The sequence below is a fragment of the Aquila chrysaetos genome, chromosome 13 (assembly GCF_900496995.4).
Source record: "Aquila chrysaetos chrysaetos chromosome 13, bAquChr1.4, whole genome shotgun sequence".
Classification (NCBI taxonomy): Eukaryota; Metazoa; Chordata; class Aves; order Accipitriformes; family Accipitridae; genus Aquila; species Aquila chrysaetos.
The window spans coordinates 33414452-33436124 of NC_044016.1; the positions used below are offsets into that span (position 1 = coordinate 33414452).

At 42.6% G+C, this 21673-nt stretch overlaps 1 protein-coding gene across 1 annotated transcript; it reads right to left on the minus strand.

The window, feature by feature from the left end:
* Positions 1 to 5802: 5802 nt before the first annotated feature.
* On the minus strand, positions 5803 to 12134 carry FAM89A (family with sequence similarity 89 member A). Its single transcript, XM_030036039.2, has 2 exons — positions 11802 to 12134; positions 5803 to 7838 (listed from the first exon to the last, which is right to left on the minus strand). The coding sequence occupies exons 1-2, from the start codon at positions 12051 to 12053 to the stop codon at positions 7680 to 7682; spliced, it is 411 nt and encodes a 136-aa protein (XP_029891899.1). The 5' UTR covers positions 12054 to 12134; the 3' UTR covers positions 5803 to 7679.
* Between the last annotated feature and the right edge of the window lie 9539 nt (positions 12135 to 21673).

Genomic DNA, 21673 nt, shown 5'->3' on the forward strand with positions numbered 1-21673 from the left:
CATAGCCGGCACACTTTTAAGCAGACGCTCTTACAAATTAATGTCTGCAGTAATAGTGAGATACGCTTGGCTTCTCTAATACTGATTGACGTATTCTGTCCGTACACACCTGCATTTGAAAGCATAGAAAAGATTTTTATTCTCTATGAGAAGAAGTGACATTGAAAGCAGAGAACAGTGCTACATTTGCAACAGAAACAGAAAGGACTTTCTGAATGACTGGCTAGTGATAAGTGGCACAGAGGAAAAAAAGTCCCATTGTGTAACCACATAAAGCACTGAAGACAAGACAAATCTATTTACATATGAAAACTCGGACCTCAAGCAAATCCTACGGAAAAGGACATGAGACAGGATAAATACATAAAACAGAATTCCTTCTTCCCCACCGCAAATTTCTACCTCTCTCATTTATCATTAAATTTTAATCCTTTATGCAAGCACAATAACTGTGCTGTGACAGTCCCCAAAATACACTAGGCCTTTGTTCATAAATGTCTTTCCTCTTCTAAAAATGCACACAGAGAAAGGTATAAGTTATATAGTGAATAGGTGCTATATATTCAATTTCTCTCTACAGCTTATATTCTATGATGCAAGGTTTTTAAGGAAATGCTTCTCCAATTTGAGCAACATGACTAAGTATCAGTCAGAAAGAACAAGGGTAATTCAAAGATACAAGCCAAGATTGTTATTATTTGTACAATAGTAAACAGAAGAAAAAGGAATATTGAGACTCTTAGAGAGAATATAGACATGCTGTGTTCATACAGGATAAAAACAAAATGGTAACAGGACTTCGATATTCTAATGCTATGAGAAATTAATTCTCACTCTGATTTGATGTATTATTTTTCTTTCAGCTGATTCTGATAAAATGTCCATCCCTTATACCAAACAACTATTTTAATATTTCAGTAGTTTACCTTTTGTGTAATGTAGCATATAAAAAATAATTTTATTCCATGATAGGAACTGCCTATGATGTTACTTAGTAGTAATGGAACAAGTTAGAAATGTGGTCCTGTTCAAGCTTGTACTTTACCTGTTCAAAACTTTGCATCACTCCTTGTTAATTCACCTCTGCATGCCCTGCTTGAACTTTCCAATATCTTAAGCAACCCTAACAAAATTGTAGGCCATGAGGGCTTTCAATACAAATAATTAGTGCTACAGGTTTTTGTTAAATTCCAGATTCAGTTAAACTGAAGACATTGTAAAGGGCTGAGTTGAGAGGAAAAATAAATAAGTGTACTGTCCCTATCATCCAGGTGCTTTTATAACTGAAGTAACGACCTTATGATGTTGCCTTTTTGTAAGTGATTTAAAAGGTTTTGCTGTTTGACCAGTCAGAAGGGTTTAAGCAAGAGCTGGTAGGGCTCAGACAGGCAACTTTATTGTTTGTGACAGTGCCTGGTATCCTGAGCCAAAATGAGCTCTCAAACTCTTACTCATGCATCTGGCCAGATAATCACAGGGACGTTTCTGACCCGTGGAAGAAATGCTTGTGATTTCTGAAAGAGAATACCACTGCAGGGAGGATTGAACTACTTCTGCTAACATGAATTTAAGGCAGTGGTTTGACACAGGATTGAACCCTCTATGCACTCACAATTCTAAACAGTCTGGTTCAGTCACATTTTTTTTAAATTCTAATAATCCACGATTTGCATGGGATTTCTCCTCTCATGTTAAATTGAGGAATTCTCAAAGATTCCATTCACTTGAAGACATTATCTTAATAATGTCTTAGCATGAATGCATTTAAAACCCATGGCAAAAGTTCAGTGCAGAGTTGGAATAGTCACAAGCATGAGTATGTCAATAGCAAATGGGTTTGTCTCTTTAAATTGCATACCAACCTTATCTGAAAAATGTAAATTCTACAGCTAAAAGCACATTCCTCTGAAATCAGATGTGGGCTTCATTACTCAGGGCTGGTTGTTTCCACATTCATCTAATGACTTTTCCTGAACAGAAAGTCTGAAAGGGAGCCAAAAAAGTAAGGCAAACAGACTTCTGCAGTGAATATTCATCCCCTCCAAAGTTCCTCTGTCATTTAAAAACAAATGGCCAAACTCACTGCTGGTCATCTGGAATAAGAACTCCCTCCTAATCCTACTGCTTCCTTACAAGGCATAATTGCCGCGCAAGCTGCAGGCACCACTCCAGCACACATCGAGCTTCACCTAAGGTTTAATCCATCACATCTGTCCTGGAGCACATCTGGGTTCTGTGGGGCCTCCGCTGCTCTTCCAGACAACCTCTGCTCAGGAGAGTTTGTCACCGCGTCCGCACAGATCCTCCAGGTTCTTTGAGCCGGGGCAGAAGCTAGTCCTCGCAGCAGACCCTGGACATTCGCAAAGCTAGCTGTGGAGTTGGAGTTGCCAGGATCATAGAACAGCCAGTTAGGAAGCTTTAGCATGTAGTTTAGGGAGCTTTGAAACTCCCAGAAAATGTTAAAATCAATATAAGATGACTCTGCAAATACAACAGAGCTTTTAACTAGTTTGCTAAGAAAACAAACAAGCTATTTCCTTGGGTCATGCAGCATTGTCTAGAGTTAAATTTAGTAACTTCAAATAAACCAAAGATAACAATGGATGGAAAAATGTACTTCTGAGGAGTTGTTTTCTGAGAAAATGCATGTAGCATATGAAAAGGAATACAAAGCTCAAACTGCTGTGGTAATGTATCCTCTACAGGCAGGCATCACGAAAACAGGAGTAAATTCTTTCGAAGTGGCTGAAGGACACAAAGCTGCATGTTGGAGAAGAAAAGACCTGTTGATAGGGTTCCCTTTAGCATGTACCCGATTAATCCTCCCATTTCACATTCCTCCCCAGTGGTCAGCTGAACGACAGAGTGGGGGAATTAGTTCCCCTTGCCCTCACAGCAACCTAATTCCTCAAGCAAGATGAACGGCTTTAGCTAGGCAGCAAGGCAAACAAAACGTGTTCTTTCCAGTTAAGCAAAACTGTGTACCTGCAACAAATGACTGTAACATTAAAAATACATGACAAGTAGCATATACCCAGACTCTAATAAAACAGGTTGGAAAAGGACATGAAAAATCCCCCAAGCTGTCAGCAGCAGAACTAATGAAACATGGGATCTTAAACAACTTGTGTCCCAGGACCTCAGCGTCTCCTTCCAAACTGCACGAAGCTCCAGCCTCCAGAAACTGTGACATCCCTCACCACAACACTCACCCCTTCCAGCTTCCCATTTAGTCTCAAAGGCAACACCTGGGGTCTTCCCTGGGACCCTTGCTGTATCCCCAGTTTTCATCCTCACTCGCTAAAAGATGTGCTGAAGACTCTCCACCTCCTTCCCACACCACCCACTGGCACCCAGCACCATGGAAGACACGGCACGTGCCCTGGCTGCTGCAGAGCTGCCAGCAGCCGGGGTGACCACCCAGCTTTTGCTTTCTGGATGCTGGGTGCCCAAACAGAAATTAAAACCTGAGTTTTACCTGTGATCCTGTCCATGGAAGCAGCAGAAAGTCTCTCCCCTCCTCCAGCTGCTAATTTTCACAAGGTTTGTAAACACAGAGCAACTTTCCAACTTCTGTCCTATCAGATGTGGTTTATAGCAAACAGACTGACAGAACATGCGTGGACAGAGTCATTGCATAAGCTTTGTTTCCTTAGGAACTTGACCAAATATGAGGCAAAACCTTAGGTTTGTAAAGAGGTACTAAGTGGATCAACTTTCTTATAGAGATGCTGGGGGCTTTGCTACTGTCTTCGTTGCAGTTAAGATTTTGCAAACTGTATTATTTACTAGAAAATGTAAATATAATTTAAAAAAAAAAATATTTTAGAGGGTCGTGCAAAATTGTTTGGTTACCTATGATTAGGAACTAAATCAATTACAAATACTGTAATAATAGTAATTTTTGCCTAATCCTTCCCTTAGTCTTCCAGTTTCACGTGACTACACTAAATTTTGTATTAAAAACTCAACTTTAGTGAGCATCCAAGTCCAAGCTACCCATAAACAGTGCGATTTTGCCCTACCTTTACTGGAAAACTCTTTCTTTGAAGCAACACTGATCTTTTTTACAAGTTATTCAAATGACCACCTACTGCGTTTCACTGCATTACGAAGTATTACCTTTGAAAACATTTGTAGTGTGTATTTGAATACCTCTTATATCTTAGTATAGATACCATGCAGCTCTTCCACAGTCTTGGAAATACAAGAGACCAAGCAGCAGTTCTGATTTCAGGGAAAAGATCCCTGCTTCCATGTCCCTCCACACTAAAATCAATAGGGCTGATGGTGAATTCACCAGCAGCTGAAGCTGAACCTAAATGCTCATCTGTTGTAGGTGCCAGGGCATCAGCCACCCATTTTTTAGGACACCCGCTTTCTCCAGAGTGCAGCACATCTTCCAGACTCCTCTCTTTTTGTAGACTAAGAAAATTTCCAAGGGACTAGACTGTAATGTAATTATGATCGTATGACTCTTGCAGTTGTCATAGCAATAAAATAAGGGTGGTATGTTGTTAAAAAAAAAAAAAAATCTTCAAATATAGATAGCACAGACCTAATACTTCCTTATTTCCAACTGTTTTACCATATTTGTAGGCCCTTTGGAGAAAGGCCAGTGAAGAGTTACCCATGGCAGACTGCCTTCTGAACCGCTGTACTCACAGTTTTCCACCTCTGAGCCGCAGGAGTCTGGCTGTCCTTGTTTCCTTGTAAACCTGTCTTTTCCCGCGCCCGCTCCTTACTGGCTAAGCTGGCCGCACTGTGGGGGACTGAGAGTTGTGCGGTATTCACTGGGTAGGGAAGTTTTCAAGAGTTTCTTTCGTTATACCCTTAAAAGGTATCCTTAAAAGGTTATGTGCAATTCAAATTGGGGTTACAGAGTAAAAATGGGAAAGGGATTGTTGTCGGTATGTGGTTTGGACCAAGGGTACCAAGCTTTTGTAGTAACACAGCTTGTTCTGTCATGCACACAACCAAACTTACTTGAAGCTGCATGTAACAATTATTCAGTGTTGAAGCTCTACTTTCTCACCAAGCACCTCTCTTTCAAAGCATTTCCCTACTTAATGCTGTTATAATGTAGTAAAGAGATACAGCTCACAACTGAAACACCAGGCACAGAAATCTGCCTCTGGAACAACTGCTTATTGATTTTATAACAAATTTACTCTTTTTAAAAACCTTTGTCTAGCTAGCCAGCCTTCACAGCTTCTGAATTTGCCTTTGGAATATAGACTGTAAACTCTCCCATGCAAGACGGTGTTATTAAAAGGGACAAGGTGCTGAAAACTTAGAAAGTCCTAATAATCTATCCTTTTCTCCAGTGCAGATAATGTTGTGGAGCGATGCCTTGAAACTTTTATGCTTCTCTTGGTACTGCAAATACCAGCCAAACATTCCATGTTCCCCAACTCACAAGCGTGCTGTACTGAAATTAGAAACATAAATAATTTTGCCTTTTAAGTTTCATTTATATAAGAGAAAGTACCGTGAATTTTGATTAAGTCCATTCTCACCAGTGGGACTATTAATGAATGGCACTGTGTAAGTATTTGTGAAACAGAATCTTTAATTCTAGTAGAGACAGGATTTTCTCTGTTGAATTAAAAAACAAGTAAAATCCAATTAAGACAGAGAAGTAGGAAATTCCCATTCCACATATAGGCAGGTAGAACCTTTTCCACTGTAATTTAAAAATTGCTCTCTTCAATCCAGGTATTTAGGGGGAGGTTGGGAAGGGGGGATGGTTTGGATTCATTGAAGGAAATGGTAAATTAAAATACACACAACATTAAAATGTTATGCTAAACGTCATGCTTTTTATTTTTTGGGAAAGAGCAAGAAAATAGCAGTACTTCAACAGTCTAGAAAAAGCCTCATCTAAATACCAAGAGCACAGCAAATTATATTCAAAGCTGACACATTCTTAAGTCAAAGCATGAAGTTGTATGTACAGATGTGTGTGTATATATACTCATACATATATACACACATACATATACAACTTTTTAAATATAGATGTAGCCATTCGGATTACCTGTGTTTGCCTTATCATTCATTTTAGTTTTGGGTGAGTGAAGTAATTAGACCAGAATTAACATTTAAAAAAAAAATCCAACCATTGCCACAGACTAGATTAAGAACTTATACACATACACAATTACAGCACAGTCTTTACTCTTGTGGCCTTTAAATTCCACTAAAATAAGCCAGTTTTAAAGGGAATGCACAAAACCTCCACCCTGGAAGTCTCTTGGCTTTTATCACTGCAACATCCTAGCCTTTGCTAAAAAACTAAGAGAGGAGCTACCCCGGAACGTGATCTCCAATTCTTTCTGTAAACTGTATGCATGCCAGACGTGAACCATGCAAAAACCCTTTGAGATTTAAGCCCTTAATTATTAGCTTGTGTCAAGATTCAGGCACTGTGTTTTACAGCAATCTTTAGAATTAAAGTTAAGAAATGAAAATCGCGTTGGGAGCTGATTTTACTTAAAACAGAGAAGGGTGAAGACTCAGATAGTTGGCAACTCTCATTTTCCAAGCTGATTAAGCATTACATGTACACACTATGAAATAATAAAAACTTAACCGAGTGCTGTAGTAAGTTCTGAAAACAAAAATAAGTTATACTTCAAAGAACAAGTTAGTATAAAAAGTTTTAACATATGCAAAGTATGTGCTCAAAATACTTATTCTGCATTTTTAAAAAGAGCTGTAGTCTACCTCACAGAAACAAAGTTCACCCAGTATAAAATATTGCAGTTTGTCCCATTGTGTCATATGAGAGGTTTCCTTATTCTTCATATGATCGAGAACACTTGCACAAGAGTTCATGTTATTCCAAGCCACATAGTGGCAGACAGACTATGTTTGAATCTGTGCTTTTACTATGCAGGACAGTAAAAGCTAAGCAAACCATTTCAGAACAGAGTTTAGCAGGTCAAAGAGCTATGTTGATGCAAGAAATCCAGACAACAGTATAAAAGTTAATGCCAAGTGGCAGTACCAAGAAAGTGAATTAGATCAACAGAAAAAAACTGCTGATAACATTCACTATCACATGTACAGCTTTGTAAGCTAGGAATAAGGAAAAGTCAAAATTAGCTTAAGGAGAAAAAAAAAATTTAAACTGTGTAAACAATCCACCTGGTACAAAACTGGATGCAGCTGGTAAAAGCAGATCTAGCTTAGTAGAGCTGAGGATGTGCGTGCATCCAGATGCCTGTTCAAACTGCACTTATCAATACCGTTGACCAAAAAAAAAAAATCACCTATAGCTATTTACACCACAGCGGAGGCTTCCCTCCCCCCTTACAAAGTTATTACAACTCAGGAAGTCGCTGCTGTCTTCTACGATAAAAATTCCAGTTATAAGCTACCAACGTTTGCAAGTTGAAAACACCCACCTTGCAAATTAAATTGAAAACTCTTGTCAAGCATGTCTGAGGACTCTTCAAAAGTTAGAGTACAGCACTTTCCTCAAGTGGTATTTGCATGAATAACTTGTACTGACAGCCTGTTAAAATAAGTGAATTTAACACAACTCGGGGTAGCTGGGCGTTCCTCCTCAGGAAGGGGGATCCGTACAGATTCCAGTCGTTCTTGCTGAGGTGTGTTACAGGGAGAGAAGGACAAAAGAACCTCGGTCAGCCTGGAGGTGAATCTTCCTGCTTCTAGAAGTATTCCTCCTCTTCATCAAAAAAGCCATTTTCCAGAGCGTACGTGCAGTCTGCATTAGAGTCAGCTTGGCAGGCACCTTTGTATTCTTGAATCGATTCATACAGGGAGTACAGCTGACACAGTAATGACATATCTAGCTGTCGAAGGCCAACCTGAGGGGGGAAGAATTCAAACAAACAAACAAACAACAGTATTACAATTGTGATTTTACTGGCAGTATAATGCTAAGTATCTTTCGTTGCTAAACAGGAGGATCAAGCTTCTTTCCAACTTGAACAGTTATGAAATATGGAGTATAATTCATTTTCTAAGGTGACAGACTCCCCACGGGATAAACTGGGCAAAAGAACAAAGCGATGCGATACAGAAGAACATGAGCAAAGTGTTCTTCAAGATTTTGTCGTATTACAACGCCCTGCTTAACTTCCAACAAGCAGTTCACTCCTATCTGAAGCATTACAGATAAATTCATAAACTCTATATTCCTCATTATGCAAGAGACATACTTTTTCAGTAACTTTCACACATCTTTCTCACACAGTGTCATAGGCTCTCTGTTTGTTTTTTTTAAAACGGCCTGGATTAAAAGTTGCAAATGGAGCTCTGCCTGGTTTTCTGCTTCCCAGCTAAACATTTCTACTATCCTTTCTTTTCTGTATCAACACACATAGGCATCTGACAAGGCTAGGTATGTCTAGCACAATACAGCGTGCTACTTGAAGGCAGCAAAACTAAAGCAGAAGTGAGATGAGGACACACGTTGTAGCCTGCAAACCTTCAGAATATTTTCACGTGCTACTCAAGCATAGGCTTGATTTATAATTAAGTGCCTAATGGTTTGGTCCCCAAACTTCTAAAATATTAGTTCCAGACCTAATTAAAGATTTGGAGCAACATTAAAAAAAAAGGTTACCGTGTAGCCTGCATCTTTAGGTCACGTACAAAACCAGTAGATTGCACCGCAAAGCAAAATAAAGCTAGTCATTTAACTCCAAGCAGTTTCCCTCTCTGGCAACAAAATGGAGAGTTCGTTTGATACTGTCACCCATCCAAGTCAGATCAAATTAAATCTAGGTTTTGTCTTGCAGTAAATTAAAACCACTACCCAATTTAACATTTTCAAGAAGCAGCCATTTCTTCCTAAATTTTCAACTAAGCGTTAAGCTGACAGGCTGTTCTTAGTGAGCCTCAGTTTCATCAAATTAAAGTTTCTGCTACAACTCATGTTCAGAGGAAAAAAAACAAATAATAATGTTAGTAGCCTTTACTGCAGCCTGAATGCCAGGCTGTATTTTACCCAGAATGAGAACTCTTACCTCAAAAACCTCTCCTTACATGTCTAATTCTAAGGACAGATATCCTCAGCACACAAGAAAACCACAAGAAGCTAGCATGAAGATCTTCCTTTGGCATTGCTGAACTATCCTACTAGCTCCTTCTTCTAAAGATGGAAGGAGGAGAAGTAAGAAAAAGTATCGCACACCACAACACAGTTCCAACTCAGAAAAATAGGTTATGGCATCTTTCAGGACCAACACAAATTACGTGGTGAGGTCATGAAGCCGAGACATGATGTCCCGTACAGACCAAACATGAGGACGTTAGGACAAGACATGGAGCAAGAGGTAGAATGCTGGACTAGCTGCCAGGAGGTGACAGACAAGCCTTTCCACCACCTCGGATCTATGCTGCTTTTCTTACCATTTTCCTCTGTAACCAACACAACAAGTTTCTCTCCCCTTATTGTTCAAGCATGCACTCCGCAGGAAGCATACGCTACTCTTCCTTGCTCTCTATTCTGTAAGAGGAAACCAGCACTTGTGCAAATCTCTTTCTGAAAAAATTTGTAAAACAAAACCCAACCAACCAACCAAGACTGCAGGAGGGAAAATAAAATGGAGGGATTTGTACCATATCCAGACCCTTTCAGCCCTGCTGAAGTAATTTCTTCAGACTCGTTAAGCTAATGACTGTTTACCTGCCCAAGAATAAAGTCTGAACATCAACCTTTGGAGATGGCAGGCGATGAGGTCTGGCTTGCCCCACCTAAACAAACGGCTCGCCTCAGGTAAGAAAGGATGCTGTGAAGCTGAACTTAACGCTATGATATGCGAACATGAGGCCCACCAGGCGGACTTGCATTAGCAAAAAATGTTTGAAGGACAAGACTGCGGTGAAGAACGGTTCAAAGAGCTATTAGGAGTGAGTCAAGCCAGAAAACTCAACCTGGAGACAGACGACCGGTTCCTCATCTCCTGAGGAAAGCAGGCACATTTGCACCAGCAGCTCTCCCGTTTCAACTCCATAAAGCACTTCAGTGCTTTCTGTGAAGATCAGTTCTATGCGAAGTGCAACCTCCAAGATGGAAATTGCTCAGCAGAATTAACTTTGCAGGCCTTAACACCAAATAGTTACGTTTAATATCTTATTTTTCTGTAGCAGCCACTAGTGTCAACAATCAAACAAGAACAGTAAGTCTATTGAGAAAAATGCAGCCTCTAGCTCTTCATGACTTTCAAGTATGATCCCCGAGGTAGCAAATGCCTGAATAAATGCCTCAGCCTTTATGCATAAGCATAAAGTTTTTAATCCCAGCAAATCTGCATTTGACTCTAGAGTTTTATCATAGCACCTACAAGGCAACCTATAATGCACAGTCCCATGCAATCGACTCTGTTCATCAGGATCACAGTTCTGAAGTGACCTCTCCTTTCCTTCCTCCCCCTCCAAAGCATCTAAATCCATCACCTTCTCATCTTCAAAACTTACATACATAGTACCTTGCTTCATCATGCAGGGAAAGATGCTGCCATGCATTTCTTCCTCATTCACTATTGAAAACTCAAAGCAAGCTCGTTACCTAATAGAAATGCTATCTTTGACTGTTGCAAGAAAGAGTGTTCAATATAAATAATAAAGTGCCATTATCTACTTGATGAAAGGCAGCCTATTAGTACGCGAGAGTCTCTCTAATTTGTACTGGCCACAAAAAGTACACCTGGAACCGAGGAGACTGTTGCTTGAAAGCCTTTGATGTGTTCAGAGGTAAAGTATTTCTTTCTTCAGAAGCATTTTATCAAATTATCATCAAGGATAACAGAGTATCAAAGGGCAAGTCTAGTTGTCAAGCATGTCATTTGATTTTTCATTTGGAAAAAATAGATTAGACTTTTGTAATGAGTTATCTTTGCTTTTTTGGAAAGGATTAAGATGACTAAGATCATACCCTTGTTTCCCCTTAGAGCGCTGTAGAAAAAAGCCCCAGCGGTCGATAGCCACTTGTGCTTCCTGTGCTTCAGAGCAAACTGGCAATCCTAACACACAGTTTTAAGAATATCTCAAACCGCGTTTGGGCTACTTGTTGAAACACTGGTGGCAGACTTAAGATTTCAGCACACTACATTGTCCTGAGCACAGAAAGCTCCTTCAACAGAGCTTCTCGTACTCAAACACCGTTTGACCGCGAGAAAAAGGGTCTTAAAACAGGCGGATTTTCAGCAATATCATATTTTCTGTGTTTCAGAAGACTTAAGTGCACAACGCTTAGGTTATTATTAGTCATTACAACCGCAGCCGGCACCAGCAAAGCACCAACACCCAAAGCACTGTTTCATCAAAAGGTGCGCCCGGAGGAATTCCACTAATAACGCCGCGCTACAGAATCAAAACAAAGTCCTGAAGAAAACTATGTTTAATTGCACTTCACCCCAACTGAATGAATCAATGCTGACACCCTTTTTTTTTTTTTTTTTTATTTAACCGACAGACAAGCCTTTTAAAATGGGTGTCAGGTTCAAATGGATGCTCGTTAAACGGCTCTCAATCCGCAGACGGAGGAGCCCCACCATTACAGAGGCAGGCCGGTAGAATCGGGGGGGGGGGGGGGGGTGTCCCTTACCGGCGCCTTTCACGGCACCCGCACCCCGCAGCAGCCGGCCCGGCTTAACGTGGGCCCGCATCCCCCCCGCTCTCTCCACAGCGGGCTCGACGGGCCGCGGCCGGCCCGGCCCGCCGGGACCCGGGGCGGCGGGGGGGGGGGGGAATCTGCGTCCCCCGCCGCCGCTCGCCACGTCTGCCGCCCCCGCCGAGGCCCGGTCCCGGCCCGCCCCGCTCACCATCTCCTTGCGGAGCAGGGCCAGCGCCGCGTCCAGGTTGGGAGGTTTGGGCGGCCGCGGCGAGCCCCGGCCGCCGCCGCTCAGCTCGTCCTGGATGCGGGACTTCTGCGCGTAAAGCCGCTCCAGGTCCCGCCAGCGCCCGCCCTGGCCGCCGCCGCCGGAGGAGGAGGAGTTCAACAACCCGCTCAGGCTCTTGGGCAGCGGCGGCAGCCCCGCGCCTCCACCGGGCCCCAGCAACCCCGGCCCGCTCATGCTGCGGCGGCGGCGGCGGCGACCGACGGAAGGAGCCGCCTGGGCCCCGCTGCGGGAGGCGCCGCCCGGAGCCGAGCCCGCCCCGCCTACGGGCCGGGCCGGGCCGGGCCGGGTCGGGGGTGGGGGAAGAGGCCCGGCGGGCGGGGCGGAGGCGGAGGCCCTCGGCGGCGGGGAAGCCGGGCCGCAGGTGCCCGGGGGTGGGCGGCGGCACCCGGCCGCCTCACCGCCCCGCCGCCTCACCGCGCCGCGCCGCGGCGGCTTTGTCTGAGGCGAGCTGCGCCACGGCGGCCCGCGACCCCGCGGGCGAGGCCCGGCTGCCGGCCTGCCTCCCGCCTCGGCCTGGGGGCCGGGGCCGGCGGGCCTGTGCCCCCCGTGTCCCGTCCCAAAACAGCCCCCGCGGCAGCCGCCTGCCCTGGGGCTGGGCGAGGGGGAAGGCCGCGGCGGGGACGGGGCCCGGGGGTGCCGGGATGAAATGCAGTGAAAGCAAGCGGGAAAGCGGATTAAATGCTACAGGCGGAGGGTAGGCAGCTCTTCTGAGGCGGTGGTGTTGCGGCAGTCGCCTGGTGACACGAAGGTGCTCTCTCCCTTCCATCGAGGTGCTTCCCTTCACACCCTCACAGCCGGGCGTCGTGTCAGAAGTCCTTATCTCCAAGCGTTGCGCCTACGCTTCGGTGTACCTGCTCTGTGAATCAAATCTCGCCGTCTGAGAGACGGCTCGCTCCTTTTAATCCAGGTTTATTCACAGGGCGGTTTATTGCTCTGGTTTACAGAAATACCCGGGGCTTTTCGTGAGAAGGGTGGTTCTGGGCAGGGGGGATGCGGCACGGGGGTCCCTAGAATGCCAGTGCGGGCACAGTCCTGTTACCTCAGTGGGCCAACTCCTAGGTGTGTTTCTGCGCCTTTTATTCCCCCCCCCCCCCCTTTTCCCTTGACCTGTTTGTATCTCTAGAGTCGCTTGAATAAATTATGGCAATTTTGGATCATCCAAAATCCAAAACGAAGCAGGGTATAAAATTGGGAGTTCTGGGAATGCGCTGCCATTGCAAAGCCAGGTGGTTTAAAGGTGCAGTCCTGTTGCCACAACCCTGCTTCGTTTGTGGGGTTTTCTCTTCAAGAAATAACCAGATACAGTGATATTGAGTTAAGCCTCTACCTTATTTTCAGTTTTGTTCCTAGACTCACGTGGCTTTTTCACAGTTTAAACATCATCAGACTCTATGACAATTGTTTTAAAACTGCTTCCAGTGGAGGAAACTTTTGCCAATCTTTATTCATGTTTACAGGTTACTTTAGGGATTGATTTTTCAGATGACCTGATGTGCTTTTTAATGCTTTGTACGTTGGAATCAAGAAGGTATTTTTTTTTCCCCTGTTTGTCATGATGCCACTTCTGCCCAGGTCGATTGTGAAAAATAAAATAGTGGTGATAGCTTTTAGGAAACTAAAGGCATTTAAAACCATCCCTACTGTAGATTAAAAGCATCAACAAACCCCTCATCCTTCCAGGCCAAGGGTGCCTGACAGCAAAAATATTCAGTTTGCTGAGGATGTAGGCACTGTATTATCTTACTGCTTATTAGCAAATACATTCATTTGTTCTCCTTCCAGCCCCCCCCCCCTTTTTTTTCCCAGATGACAGCTATTTGGAAAAGCTTGTGAATATTCTTATTTTATCTAGACCAGCTTATCTTAATTATTTTTTTCAGCTTGCCTGATCCCATTAGATTCTAAGTGCATTTTCCTCACACTCAGGTCCTTTAGGCACCTTGTTGCCATATCTACTATTGCAAAAATCTTTATGCTGGCTTACTGCTCAACTTTGTCATCTGAAAAATAAAAAAACCTGCTTTTTGTGTTCTCGGTGACCCTTCTCTCAGCTGGCAACCTTTTCTAGCCTTCATTCATATTAAATTTGTAACTATCCTTTAAAGTCTAAATCTACTGCTTTATTTAGTCTGACCTAGTTATAACATGGTGATAATGGAAGCTGGAGTCTTTTGCAGTTATGTCTTTTGGTTATGGAGTAAGCTTTCGTTAGCTGTACAAACCTCTCACTCTTTGTTGGTTCCTAGAACTGAACTACAGAAACGTGTTACTCATCTAAACTGTCCTTCGCTAAGGATGTTAACCTAAAAAACCCCACATTAAAAATACATGTAGTTTATGTCATAAAGAATTAGGAAGTGCCAGAAGAGAGGTGTCCCATACCATTTCTTTACTCAAATGCGTTATACTATATTTTTAATTTACATAGGAATATGTGATGTTTTTTCCTTTCCTCGTTCATTAAGAAGATACACAATGCCTGTGTATCATTTGTACCTCATTTCCTAACACTCCTCTTTCCCAATGCGGTGATCTATATGCATTATAGTGTATTTTGAATTGATATATTAGGACTGTTTCCTACAGCCTTTTCTATGATGCTTTCCCCTCTAATAACTGACTTAGCTACAAATGTTAATGACATTCTTTATGACAACCCTGTGATAGAAGGTGGTATTGTTATCCACACTGGAACCAGGTCACGGGGAGCTAAAGGTAGGTCATGGTGAAAAACCATCTACTAATTTTAAGTGCCTGGTTTGTGATTCCTAGGGATGATTTTCCACCAGACAAAACTGACAGAAGGACACGTGCCTCTGCTTCAGGCTACCCTGCGCAGAGCAGCACCTTTGCTTAAAGCCACTTTCATTAGAGATTTAAAGTAAGACTCCAGATTTTGCAGTGATGTGGCTAATGTCACATTTTGTCCGCTGTGCAGCAGGGATCTCTTAAAACCTGCCAAACAAGATGCACCAGAGCTCATCTGTCAGTGCCATCGGCTTTTTTAAGTCCTTTTTGTGTTTGCAAGATGCCTCCCATGGGGTTAACTTGCAGTCAGGATTGCTTGTCAAGGACAGGTCAGGATCCAGATACCACAAACTGGGTGTATGCAAGACAAATTAATAATTAGTGACACATGCTTTACTCTTCCATTTGCTCCTGTAATCAGAGTGCCTGAACATACTCTTGTTTCTCATGAGGCCTATGGTTTTTATCACTGGTGCGGAGGAACAGATATCACGCTGTTCTGTGGTGCTCTGGAAATGATGTGAAATTCGGTCCTTTGGCTAAGGAGAATTTAGAAGATGCTGGGTAAAATTGGCACCTGATATATGACGCCATGTAGTGGCATATCCAAACAGAAACTAGATTTTCAGCCAAAGATCATTCAATTCTTAGGCATAATTTTTCATCAGAAATGTGGTTTGAAATAAAAATGGTCAAGAGTCCTAATTTTGACACTTTTTTCCCAAGTATATTTCCATACCTATGCCTAAAAAGTGAAAGCCCAAGTATGTACTAACACAGAATATCACAGTGGCCTCCAGGTAGGTCCCTGGCAAAGCGGTACCCTTCCATCTAGAGCAGATACCCTCCTATTTAAGCTACCTGACTAAACAGGAGCGATAGTGGGCTGTTATCTTTTTTATAGGCCTGCTACCAGCTACCACAGAGATACACAAGAAGGACACCTCTACCTTTTTCTGCAGGGTTCAGAACTAACTGCTAGAAACACAGAAATATGGAGATGTAGGGATCCAGGCTTCAGTTTAAAGTTCCTGCTGAAATCTGTTCTTGTGGTTATAACCCCTTGTGTGTGCCACTTACTCTCCCAGCCTGCTCCTCTTGCCCTTGTTGCTGGTTTTTCACCAGTTCTTGTCCTTGTCCTCTTATGGACCCTCTTCCCAAGCAGTGTCCCTTAGCTATGGTCTCTGATGCCTTAGTTCCTATCCTTGCCTTTTGCTTTTGTCCTTCTTGCTTCAGCTGCCACACGTGAACTCTCGCAGCTGCCTTCCTCGGCTTCTCTTCGATAACTAGTGCTGCCCTTAGCCCTCTGTAGTGAAGTCAGACTGCTAATTCTTCCTTTTTCATGGAGAACCAAAAAAAGCAAAATTTTGACAACAGAGAGAAAGAATGTCCCTAGGGCATGGGGGGTAGGTGCTTAGGTGCAGAAAGGTGATTAGGACTGGGCAGAGCGAGGGCAATAGATTCTGAAGGAAGCAGGAATCGGAGGTGACACAGAGGGACTGGTCTGTAGAGATCTGCAAGTGTGTGTGAGTAACAGTTACACCGCTGAAGGCATCTTCCAGCCAGCGATAAAGAGCATGTAGGGTTATTTTTTTCCCCTTTTTGTTTGCAGCTACTCAAAGCAGAGCTCTGTTTCCTCTCTCCTTTTCACAATGAGGATGGTACGGATTTTTGAACTAATTTATGCCCAGCTTAGAGCAGTGAGAAGCAGTATGGAAATCCGAAGAGCATGTGAATGTGGCAAATAGGCAGTTATTTTTCTGCAATGATGAGGGGTCTCATTCCTCTCTCTAGCTCTTTTTTTTTTACGTTGCAGTCAGTTACCAAGTGCTACTGGTTTGTGTTGTGAAGGGGAAAAAAAAGAATGAAGGTCTGTACTTTCATATCAGAATCCTAGTTCAGGGTTGTAGGAAGGATCATGCTAAGGAGAAATAAGGACTTGATCTGATAGTAAAGTTGATGGGACTTACAGTTAAGGTAACCAACCATTTATTTTCCTGATGATGCCAAAATATGGCTTGTTCACATGTCTGTTTAACCTTAGATCAAATTATAAATTTTCTCCACAGTACATCACTCGGTGCCCTGCAACACTGGTTTTAAAATCTCCTCACTCTGTCCTCTCACTTTATTAAATTAGATGTGGCAGTATCAGTCTTTTTTTCCTTCCTCTCCAGTCTCATAGATTCTTCCCCATTATGTGAAGTCTAGCAGAAAAAAAGAGTTGCTGTTTAGACCACACCAAATTCATATTCCTGCAGTGTCCTTGTCTTCAGGATTTCTGTTGTAATTAACAAAGCAAGCCATTTTAGTATTTCACATCAGCTGGTAAAAGCAAATCCACCAAAATTAAATGAGAAACAATGGTAGGTTGTAAGAGTTAATCATTTCGGTATTACATGAAAATTCATAGGCATGACAGAACCCAGCAGAGTTTTGTGAGATAATTATGTAATAAACTAGCCTCGTGCCCACAGCTCTTAATGGCTCTGAACATCTTCCCTTCATCTCCTTTTACTGTGTCAAAAATACAAAAGAAAAGAAGGACTTCAAAGTGCCTTTTGATGTTTTTTTTTCCCCCTTTCCTATGAGTTCAATCTAGTTCTGATAAGCATTTGCCTCTTCAAAAAGAAGGCTTGAGGGGACATTTATTCCCGCTGCTCTGCTGTTAGTTCAGTTTGTTAGCCTCACAACACCGCGCTTCTTACTCTTAACAGTACTGACTTAAAGGGACGGCTTTCCAGAATCTGATTACCAAAAGCAGATAGCCGAGGGATCAGAGCTACAGGCTTTAAGGGTATTTGTCTTATTATCCTAGTGACACTGAACAGACCCTTTCTTTTAGTGAGATCTGCATCGGGGTCAAATCTGGAGGATGCTGTCTAAGCTGGGCCAAGGTCGTTTGAGGTAAAAATGACGGGAGTTCTAAATCTGCAGGCAACACTGCATGGCAAAGAGAAAGCTCTGCTGAACAGGTATGGCTGCGGGTGTGCAGAAGAGGCAAGAAGGATTTGTGCTTGCGGAGTGTAGAATATTGCAGATTCTCTAGCAATTTGATATCTGCCTTGAAGCATTTATGAGTGAGGAGGAGGAGTCAATCATTTTTTTAAAAAGTATTACTTATTTTTCTGTAAAATGGTCAGTTGTAAGCAAACATGGAAGTTCTATATACTATTATGTTCAGCTAATGTTAATAAAGAGATCATATTTCTTGGTTCTTTATTTGGCGTTCTCCCTTAGTAAATGTATATATGAGATTTTTTTCCCAGGCTGAATAGAGAAATCTGTTAGATAACATATTTCCACAAGATAGATGTAGGTTACACCACTCAGGAGATAAACACTTCTCTTCAGCAATGAATGGCTATAATGCTTGCTGGGGAAGGGGGGGGCATAATTTTATATTCAGACGTACCGGTGTTCTTGAAAAATGACCTTCCTCTCCCACAATGCAAGTAGACAGGTTTGTGCCTCAACTGAATTGCTGAATAATCAAATGCAAAATTGAGGCCATAAAAGAAAACAATTCATACCCTTCAGTTCAGCTGGGCCAAATGCCATTATCCCACACTGCCTTCCACCTGCGCTGGAGTACTACCTGGTGCTGTAAACAGCCTGTGCTCCTGTGCGAGCTCTCAGAAGGGGAGAATGATGAGCAGATTTCAGCAGGACCTTTTCCTTCCAGCAGCTAGGGTTGCACGGGATGGATGAAGCTACAGCGATGCCCGAGGGCACAGCACCCGAGAGCACAGCACCCGAGAGCCGAATCGAGGCTGGGCCAAAGCTTGTGCGGAGCGTCCAGGTATGGACCTGGATCGCTTTGTCTTGTGCTGAAACTGAGCCGCCTCTGAGGTGGGGCAAGGGCAATAATTTAACAGTGCATAACATTATTTCTAAACAGTTTAGAGGAGAAAAGTACTCTCTGTAATTGAAAGTTCATTTAGGTAGAGAGAATGTAATTACCTGGCACAGTTAGAGGAGCAAAGCTATTGTGAGTCTCTGATGAAAGCTGTCATCAGTTATTTAGTGGCCAACAAGTGATTAGAATTTTTGTTTCATATTTCATACAAGAACAGCACATTCAGCAGCCCAGTGACCCCTAAATTTAATGCGGGGGCACTCGCTAATTACTGACTCAGAGGCAGATGTGCTGCTAGCTGTACTACGATCGTTGTTTCTTGCAGCATTTTAGTGTGTGGCACCCAAACAGCAACAAGACTGAGCCTTATTTAGAATGGGCAATCAACTTTTATAATGCATAGGCAAAGGAATAACTTTAAAATACTGTTAGGATTTTAAAATAAAATATATTCCATGTAGCAAATGTAACACTTGAAAGGAACTTCTTGGCGTAAATACTTAGGATACCAGATTTTTAGCTGACGTGAACCTGTCGGAGAGATACTATCAAAGCAGTTCACATTTCAAATAGCGCAAAAATGATTTACCCATCTTCTTTCCCTCCTTTTCTATTAGAAATGTCCCTCTCAGGTCCTGCAGACTGAGTGGTTGCTTCTCTGACTTCTGCCCAAGAACTGGTAGAACTCCAGGGGGAAATGCGATAACAAATATCCGCAAAGAGAGGAAGCTGTGAAAACCAAACATCTGTGCTGTAAAGGAGATCAGATCAAGCCGATCACTGCAGCTGTAATCAGTCACCAACAGGAACAAACAGGTATACAAATGAGTTAGAAGGAAAGAACGGGGATTTCTGAAGTATTTTTGGCAAGTTTGGAAAAATAAGAATCATTCTGCCTGGGCAAATGCAAAAGGATTTTTTGTCTTTCTTTGCTAAATTGGCCAAGGAAGAGGGAAGCCTACAGAGACTGCCTGAAGAGGAACCATCAGAAATACGATTGCTAACAAGTCCAACACTTAACCGTGAAAATGGGTTTTGGATAACATGACATTGTACAAGTTCATTGTTTCATGATGTATAAACATGCAAGGCCACAAAGCCCCTCCCCTGTGAGAAGTAAGATTTGGAGTGCAAAGTATACATGCTTTGAGTTCAACTTCGCATTTTTACATGGTCACTTTTTGCAGTACAATTGCAAATAATTTTTAATTAATTATGAGCTTTCAGAACTTTTGGAATATCAGTGACCTGAAATAACTTTAAAGTATCTCGCAATTCTTGTCAATTTTCTACTGTAAGCAAAAAATAGCAAGAACCAGCTCTTTTATGTTTCAAAGATTATGAAAGCTTTTAGAATGGAATCGACATAATTCCGTCAGTGCTCTGAAAGCAGGTTACTTGCATCCTGTGGCAGTCACTCTTTTGATGAAACCAGTTATATTTACCAACTTTATTCTTGCTGAGTCATTCTCTGCCCTGGTATTGCTTTGAGGCAGGGAGAGAGGGAGAGAGAAAGAAGATGATAATTTTATACTACTTTTTGGTGAATTGTCACAGATCAGAAGATAAACAAGTACTATCTTATAAATACTGTGATTTTTTAATCATTTCAGAACTGAAATACTTTGCTGTCCCTGCTCTAAACTTGATTCTGAAAATTAATTACTTTGAATTCTCATTCATGTAATGAAATACCAGCAAAGCCCTAGCTAGTTAAAACTGCAAGAAGCATGCAATTTAAGATAGTTTCCAAGATTTTCGTAGGAAGATGCTGCCTAATATGTTCTGGAGACCTCCGGCATTCCTAAAAGAAGCCCCACAAAGCGTGATCCAAATCTCAGGGAAGTCAGTGACAGTCTGTGCTGTAGAGGGAATTGGGTTAGGGCCTAGGACTGAAATAAGCTCCGTATCGAAGGTTTGTGCATGTCCTGCTCATTGAGTAAGTGATACTCATCCTCAAAGACGAGCTTATGTCAGTTTTTAGTGGAGGCGGCAGCCTGGTTGTCAAATGCATCCCAGCAGCAGCAATGACTCTTACGGCCGTTCGTAATACCCAACACAGCACAGCATAGAGCCAAATCAATACCTATGGGGGATTTCTGAAGCCAGCACCAGTTGTCAAGGGAGGTATGGCCCCTTTAGCTTTTCAAACTGTACGTCCACACCTTTCTGAACTACAACTTGGACTGTTCTTGGGGAAAATGGGTTGCTTGGGACTAGTGCACGCTTGTGACGTAACAGCCGGAGATGGGTTCATCTATCAGTGCAGCGATGGTGTTTGTTTGGTCTTTCTTGTTCATCTCTGGAAGAAACAAGGGTAGGTTGAGCTGGAAACGGTTGGTCACACAGATCATTGTGACCAGCCACTTCTCCCTGCTCTTAAAAAGCGACTGGATGTCTGTGGTGTCTGAATGTTGCATGGTTCAGAAAACAGCTGACGAACAAACTCGCCGTCACCCTCTTCCCTAGGGGAGCTAGGTCCTCAGAGCAACACTGATTTACCAAATAGAGCTGGGAGGTGTGTAATAGTCACATAAACAAGGAACAAGAAAGACGGTGTCATTTGTAATACTGGCCTACGTAAAGGACACCATCAGATAGTTTTATCACAGAAAATGTAGGGAATTTGAAGAAGGATTTCATGAAACTAAATATTAATAGGGATATTTTATCACATTTCACAAATACCCACTGAGATGTTTATTTTTTTGTTAGCTGAGGGCAAGCACTTAACATGTGTGATTTATAAATGCCACTTCCTATACTGGCAGTGATATGAGATGGCCTGAAGGACTGCAGGTGGCCGTGCCCTGGATTGGTGGTGTACGGTAACATCCCTGTTTCGCTGCCAAACGGCCAAGCTGTGCAGGTAATGTGTCTTTGGTCTTGTCCTGATTGGTTTTCACGCTATTACTCCTTCTTGCTGATACAACTGAGTGTACTTCAGCCTTTCTCAGTTTTAATCTTCACTTTTCCTCAGGTCTTTCTTTTTTTCTTTCTCTTTTTTTTTTTTTTTTTTTTAGATAGCCATATAGCAATACCTTTACCATTGCAGACTGAAAAGTCTGGTTTGATATAATCACTCCTTTTCCTCAAAACTTCTCCTAGAATTGTTAAGTGTGCTGCCACATCCATTTGAACCTCAGCATAGCAGGACTACAGCAGAGCAGTTAGTTAGGTTGCATAA